This window comes from Bombina bombina, chromosome 7 (assembly GCF_027579735.1).
Source record: "Bombina bombina isolate aBomBom1 chromosome 7, aBomBom1.pri, whole genome shotgun sequence".
NCBI classification, from domain to species: domain Eukaryota; kingdom Metazoa; phylum Chordata; class Amphibia; order Anura; family Bombinatoridae; genus Bombina; species Bombina bombina.
In genome coordinates this window covers 40183734-40191110 of record NC_069505.1, presented here as the reverse complement: position 1 = coordinate 40191110, position 7377 = coordinate 40183734, and the positions used below count along the sequence as shown (strand labels likewise).

The 7377-nt window shown below is 38.0% G+C and overlaps 1 protein-coding gene across 2 annotated transcripts in view; it reads right to left on the bottom strand.

Moving 5' to 3' along the window:
* Nucleotides 1–688: 688 nt before the first annotated feature.
* TRPT1 (tRNA phosphotransferase 1) overlaps nucleotides 689–7377 on the bottom strand; it is a 93165-nt gene continuing 86476 nt past the window's right edge. For both annotated transcript variants that reach the window (XM_053720060.1, XM_053720061.1), the window contains one exon: nucleotides 689–801. In XM_053720060.1, the coding sequence (XP_053576035.1) occupies nucleotides 776–801 (26 nt within the window). In that variant the 3' untranslated portion in view covers nucleotides 689–775. The remainder of the gene's footprint in view (nucleotides 802–7377) is intronic.

The following is a 7377-nucleotide window of genomic DNA, read 5'->3' as shown; positions in this document are numbered from 1 at the left end:
ATGCTCTAGCATGACGTCTGCTAACTTATTTACTCTTGTCTGATGCCTGAAATTCTGTTTATGACCCCACCTAAATACTGGACTGACTTTACTGAATACTGCTACACTATTAACCTCTTGCTGCCTCATTTACCAAGTATGATCCTGCCTAAATACAGTACTGACTTCATTGTATTTGCTGAGTGCATTTCTCTTTATGATCCTGCCAAAATATCAGCTTACTTTATTGTATAATGCATATTTAACCTCTTACTACTTTAATTCCTGTGTATGATCCCACCTAGAAAACAGCTTTTGTATACGGCCACAAGTTTAACCTCTTGCTGTGTGATCCTGTGTGTGATCCTGTGTGTGATCCGGTGTGTGATCCGGTGTGTGACCCGGTGTGTGACCCGGTGTATGATCCGGTGTATGATCCGGTGTATGATCCTGTGTGTGATCCTGTGTGTGATCCTGTGTGTGATCCTGTGTGTGATCCTGTGTATGACCCTGTGTATGATCCTGTGTGTGATCCTGTGTGTGATCCGGTGTATGATCCGGTGTATGATCCGGTGTATGATCCTGTGTGTGATCCTGTGTGTGATCCGGTGTATGATCCGGTGTGTGATCCTGTGTATGATCCTGCCTAAATACCAGATGTTGTTTAAGTTATTGGCCTGGAATGCCTTAAAATAATAATGCTAAGAGATTTTCAGGCCACACATTTTTATCAAGCATTAAATACTGATTGGATCAGGACTACATTAGATTTATCTTGATAGACGGCGTTTTCAGATTACTGCTTTGCAAGTAGGAGTTGTCCTGCAAGGAAAATAAGAAAAGAGATTATAAGGATTGCATGAGTAGGAATACATATCTGTAATACACATAAAGGCCACTTGGCGTCACTGTTATTGTATGACCACAAGTCAAAATGTAACTTTCATGATTCCGATAAAACATACAATTTTCAACAACTTTCCAATTGACTTGTATCATCACATGTACTTTGTTCTAATGGTATCTTTTGTTGAAAGCTAAACATAGGTAATCTCATATGTTAATTTCTAAGACCTTAAAGGCCACCTCTAATCTCAATGCATTTTGATAGTTTTTCACAGCTAGACAGTGCTAGTTCATGTATGCCATATAGATAACGTTGTGCTCACTCCTGTTGAGTTATTTATGAGTCAGAACTGATTGGCTAAAATGCAAGTCTGACAAAATAACTGAGATAAGGGGGTAAATAGTGTATTAATATAACTGTTGGTTATGGGTAATAAAGGGATTATCTAGCTATTTTCAAGTAGACTGTTCATTTAATGGGACGTAAAATGTAAACTGGCTTTCCCATAAAATGTTTAATCGTGTAAAAAAAATATTTTCAATATTTTTCATTATTTACTTTACCCTGTAATTTGACAATTGTGTTTTTTTTTTCAATTCTACCAAAGGAAGTGCATACTCTGGACTGTGTCCCTACATGATACCCAGTGATTGTTTGATCCGTGCATTAGCCCTTTTACAGCTGACCTTCATGGGCATTTTTTTTTTACATCTAAATACATTTTAAAATTGATAATTTTTTCTTAGTACAGTAAACACCCATTTAACAATAATTGGTTTTGGCAATTTGGAAACCTAAATTAACAAATTTTATTTTTTGGACTCTCTATAGAGTGTGGGACAAATCATTTTTATTTTACACAAAACAAGGAGGTTCTTACATGTCCCTTTAACAAAACATTTTTTCATGCAATATATTTTAACATGCTTAGTGTTCTTACATATACATGAAGAAATATAACTGAAGTATCTCTTTACTTGTCTACAAAAAAGGACATAAGTTTAACAGCACTGGAGTTTTTCAAAGTGTGTGTCCCTGGGATGCAAAGCAATAAAATGTTTCTAACAAAATCGCAGGTTTAAATAGTTATTTTATTTGCAGATATTGTGCAATTCAGCGCACAGTTGTGGATATGTTCTGTGCATATATAACAATGCCTTAATGCCTCTTTATTTACACAGAATTTGTTAAAGGGACATGAAACCCAAAATTAGTCTTTTTTTTAAACAACTTTCAAATTTACTTCTATAATCTATTTTGCGTCATTCTCTTGGTATCCTCTGTTGAAGGAGCAGCAATGCACTACTGGGAGCTAGCTGAACACATCAGGTGAGTCAATGAAATGAGGCATATATGTGCAGCCACCAATCAGCAGCTAGCTCCCAGCTCCTGCGTCTACCTAGGTATGCTTTTCAACAAAGGATAGTAAGAGAACTAAGCAAACAAGATAACAGAAGGAAATAAGTGGTTTATAATCATATGTTCTACCTGAATCATGAAACAAACATTTGGGGTTTCACGCCCCTTTAACCCCTTCACTACCAGGAATTTCAGAGAAAAACTTGCCCTAAATTTTAGCATTTTTGCTATCACTCGTTTTAAACAGAAATACTTTTGATTTACCTCTGAAAACTATATATATTATTAAAGTAGACAGCATAAGGTATTGATCTAGGACCATTTTGGTATATTTGATGCCACTATCACATAAAAAACATTGTTAACTTTTTCATAAACTATAGGTTTCCCACTGAAATTACACACAACTACTGCAGTCATATGACAAATGGTTGTAAAAGCTTCTCTGGGATCCCCTTTGTTCAGATATAGCAGACATATATGGCTGTGTCGTCATTGGTTTTTGGCAATTAGAATGCTGCTAACTGCAGCTGCGCAAAACATGTATTATTTACCAGCAGTGAAGGGGTTAATTAGGTAGTTTGTAAGGTTATTTTTTTATACAGAATAGAGATTACCCTCCCACATCCCTACCTGATCCCCCTCAAACACTTCTCTTCCCTCCATATCCATCTGAGGTACTGGCAGAAGGTCTACTAGTATGCAGTTTAGGGGTTTTATTTTTTATATTATTGTCCTCACGGTGTAGTGATCACTTTTTAACCCTCCCACCACTTTGATCCCCCAAACAGCTCTTTAACCCCCCCTCTTACTACTGGTGGCCATCTTAGATACTTGCAGCTGTCTGTCAGTATCCAGTTTATTTTTTTTTCTGTAATGTAGTGGTGCCCCTACCTCTCTCCTCCCCAGGATCATTAATTATGCCCCCTCCTTCCAATTCCCCCTTTTTCCGTAGTGTAGCTTCACATCCCTCCCTCTTCCTTAAACAAAAAATTCTGTAGTGTAGGGCCCCTCTTGTCCCCCCACCCCTTCGCCTCTGTATTTTTAAATAAAATTGTTGGTCAGTTTGATTTCAATGCGATTCCCATTTTGTATTTGTGATTATAGTATTATTAATGTTTGTTATACGTGTTTTAGATGATTTAATTTAACATATATATATATATATAATTTTTTTTAATGAGCTTTATTGAAAAAAATCAGACAATACAGGTATTTATAATGCAGTCAACAATAAAGAATAACAATTTCTCGATACCATACAGCAGTGTCCTTAATATGCATACATAGTGAGATCAAAAGTAGAGCTTGTGATATGAGCTCTTTTCTTGGATTCGGTTGGTTTCCAGATCTCGTGATTAAATAAGCCCAATAGTTTTTTTTTTCTTTTTTCCATTTTTATTTTCAACAATGTAAACAAAAGTATTATATGAACGTATCACAGCTTAGAAACATCATATATAGAAATATTTACTTTTTTTCTTCTAATAAATATGGTTTAAATAACAATTGAGGAGGAGGGGTACGGTTTCCTTACCGTTAGAATCAGGAGTGTTCAGGGAAAGGACAATTTGGGGTAGAGGCCAGGAAGGAGGAGGGAGAAGGACGAGAAGAAAAACAATATAAAAAAAATAAAAAATTCAGCCCTGTACTGGTTAGTATGTATTGTGAAAGGGTTCTATGTGTGTCCCTTTTTCCATAATTGTTGCATGTGTTTGTGGATCTCAGCTCTCTTATCCCGTAGGTATCTATACCTCTCTAGCTGCAGGAGACACCCTACTTGTTATTCCCACTCTTCCATAGTGGGAACTTTAGTTGACTTCCAATTTCTAGGTATTAACATTTTAGTGCCATTTAACATTAAGAAAAGCCTCACTTACTCTTATCTTAACTTAGGTAGTCCGTGATATAACAACATTTGAGGTTGGTTAAGTATGATGGTGCCAAGTCTTGGGCTCATTATACCAATGACTCCTTGCCAGTAATTATGTAGTCTATCACACCCCCACCAGATATGTGAAAGAGAGTCGACTTCCCCACAACCTCTCCAGCACTTACCGTCCGAATTTTTATATATCGCCTTACGTTTCTGGGGGGTAAGATACCACCTAGATAAATACTTGTAATTCATTTCTTGCACTCTCGCTGAGACAGAGGATTTCGCATTATTTATGAATATTTTATTCCATTCTTTATTAGATATGTGTGAGTCTAGTTCTAAGTTCCATTTCAGGGCATATGATGGGGGGGCGGGGGTGTCCTCGCCTTTATTTAACAATAACCTGTATGTTAGTGATATTATATGCTTAGAAAGTGGGTTTAGGAGGCATAACTTTTCAAAAGTTGTCAGATTCCTGAAGAGCTTTGCTTTCGGATTATGGGTGTCTAGGTAATGTTTTAGCTGGGCGTAGGAGAACCAAGTGATAGATACGTCTGTCTCATGCAGCTCAGGGAGGGATTTCAGTTAATTTCCTATGGTAATATGGTATATAGTTGACTGTCTCATGTGTGCAGGTTTTGTTTTTGTGGATCAAATATGTGAGCTGTTAGATCTGAATTTCCTATAAATGGTGTCATCGGCGAGTATTCTGATGAGATATGTGTACATGTGGCCAGAATTTTATGCCATTGATAATAGAATTCTGTTAGTATCGGATAATCTTTTATTATTGTAGGCCTAGAATTTGGAGGTCACCAACTCAGCGTGCCTATGTTGTCTACATTAAGTAAATTCCTGGTTAGTTGAACCCATAATTTGTTTGGTGAATTCATACATCATTCTGCTTGATGTTGTAATGTAATTGATTTTTTATATACATCTAGGTTCGGTAGGCCTAAGCCTCCCCTTTCCTTAGTAAGGTAAAGCGTATTTCTGTTCACTCTAGGTCTGGTGTCACCTTAAATGTATTTGTCTATTGCTGCTTGCAACTTTTTAGTAAAAGGTGGGACGCAACGGAATCGGCAAAGTTTGTAAGTTGTACAACAATTTGGGGAGTATGTTCATTTTTATCTCTTCTATGCATCCCAACCAGAAGATGTTTTTTGTTTTCCATGATGATAAGTCCCCTATGATAAAATCTAGTAAGGGCACAAAATTTGCCTCAAACAGTTCAGATGGAGAAGAACTTCAATTTCTGTTTTTGTACTTTTAATCTTTAATCTTTTAGAACCTGGTTTAGGTCACTTTCCGGCGCGGAAATGTTTTTATTTTTTTTATTTGTTATTTTTTTCCATTTCACAATGCATATCTCGTTACATCGTCATCAATAACAACATTAATTAACTTACAAACTTGATAGTCCACAGTTTTGCTCATACCACATATGAATCATTTTCTATAGCTCTGCATAGTCCTCCAAGAAAGGGCACAACCTCAATCTCCAATCACCCCGCACTTTACATATGTATAACCTTCATTAGAATATCAATTCTACATAGGGTTGTGCTTGTTTTAAAAGATAAAATGGTAGAGGGACCTTAAGGATCCAGGATGTTGTATAAGGGCTGGATCATGTCTCTGGGTCTTGGGGGAGACCGTCTCTGCCAGTGTTGTTTTACACTTGTGTGTTGGTGTTTGTAATGCCAGTGAGATTAGGTGGATGGGGGTGTATCTCCTCCCACAGGAATCTAGCATCTAGAAAGAAAGGCAGTTTATCGTGTCTATGATACCTATGTTATTGGCGTTTTCCATGCCCAGGCAATCAGTGACCTAGCACTATTGAGGCTAATCTGTACCAGGAGAGATCGTAGTTTACAGGATATATTAGGGGTGTCGTTCAATAGTGCTATTCTGGGGTTTAATTTGAATGAATTCCCTGACAGTCTCCGAAGGTGTATCTCTATTTCCCTCCACATCGGTTTTATTATGGGACATTCCCACCACATATGTATTAGGTTGCCTGGTTCCCCACAACCTCTCCAACATGTTCGAGAGGATTCAGGGTATATAGTGTTCAATCTCGTTGGGGTTAGGTACCAACGGGAAAGAATTTTATAATTCGGCTCGAGAATCTGAAGGGACGTGGAGGATTTTTTTTGTTCCTTGGAATATACTATGCCAATCTTTTTGGTCTATGTTGGTGTGGAAGTCCATAGCCCATTTGGTAGTGTAGGCAGGCATGTGGGTTTTTTGATATTCTATTAAAAATTGACGAGAGGTTGAGAGTGGACCCTGAATTGTTATACCCTTATCACATAATTTCTCAAAAGGTGTCAAGGGCCACAGAAGGTCTTTCCTATGCTGGGAAGTCTGTATGAAGTGTTGGAGTTGCGCATATTTGAGCCAGTTCGTATACCTTCCATCTGCTATGTCTTCCAGTCTATTTCTATCTTTAAGCTTACCCCCCTCTGTAAACCTGCATAGTGGGATTGTGTATCCCCATTCCGTCAATCTCCTATAACCCCTGTTGAGGCCTCCTACCATCTCCGTGTTAAGTACTATTGGGAATAGCGGTGATCTATCTGATGAAATATATGGGTAATGATTTTTAACTTTCTCCCAATCTTTAAATAAGTGTTTATGTATGTCCAAATGATCGCATTGTTTTGGACGTAGGTCAAGAGGCACCCAACACAGCGCTTGCACAAAAGGGGCCTGTAGGATATGGTAATCGATAGATACCCAGGCTTTGTGAGCACTTGAACCATGCCAATCTAATATTCTCTGGAGAGTCACAGCGTGGTAGTATTCCTCAATCTTTGGAAGCCCCAGGCCTCCCAGTATCATGGGTCTGTAAAGAGTATTCCAATTAACCCTGGGTTTACATTTGCCCCATATGTAGGAGTTGATTGGCTTTGTAAACGTGTCAGAAACCAGGCAGGGAGGTGCATCGAAAGGGTCTGTAGGATATAAAGAATCTTGGGGAGAGTTGTCATTTTAATAGATTGGACCCTGCCCCACCATGAGAGAGGTTTAGTCGCCCATTTGCTAAGGTCGCTAATTGTCGTCTGTAGCAGCGATTCATATTTTTTTTTAAAGAGGGTAGCATATCGTGGGGAGAGATATGTATTCCTAAGTATTTGATTGTCTCGTTCTGAAGGCGTAAGGGACACATCAAGGAAAGGTTGTGAAACTCAGTATCGCTAAGGGATATATTTAGGATTTCAGATTTGGACTTGTTTACTAAAAAGTTGGAGAAGCTGCCAAATCTGTCGATCTCGAACATTAAAGCCGGGATAGTGCTTAAAGGGGA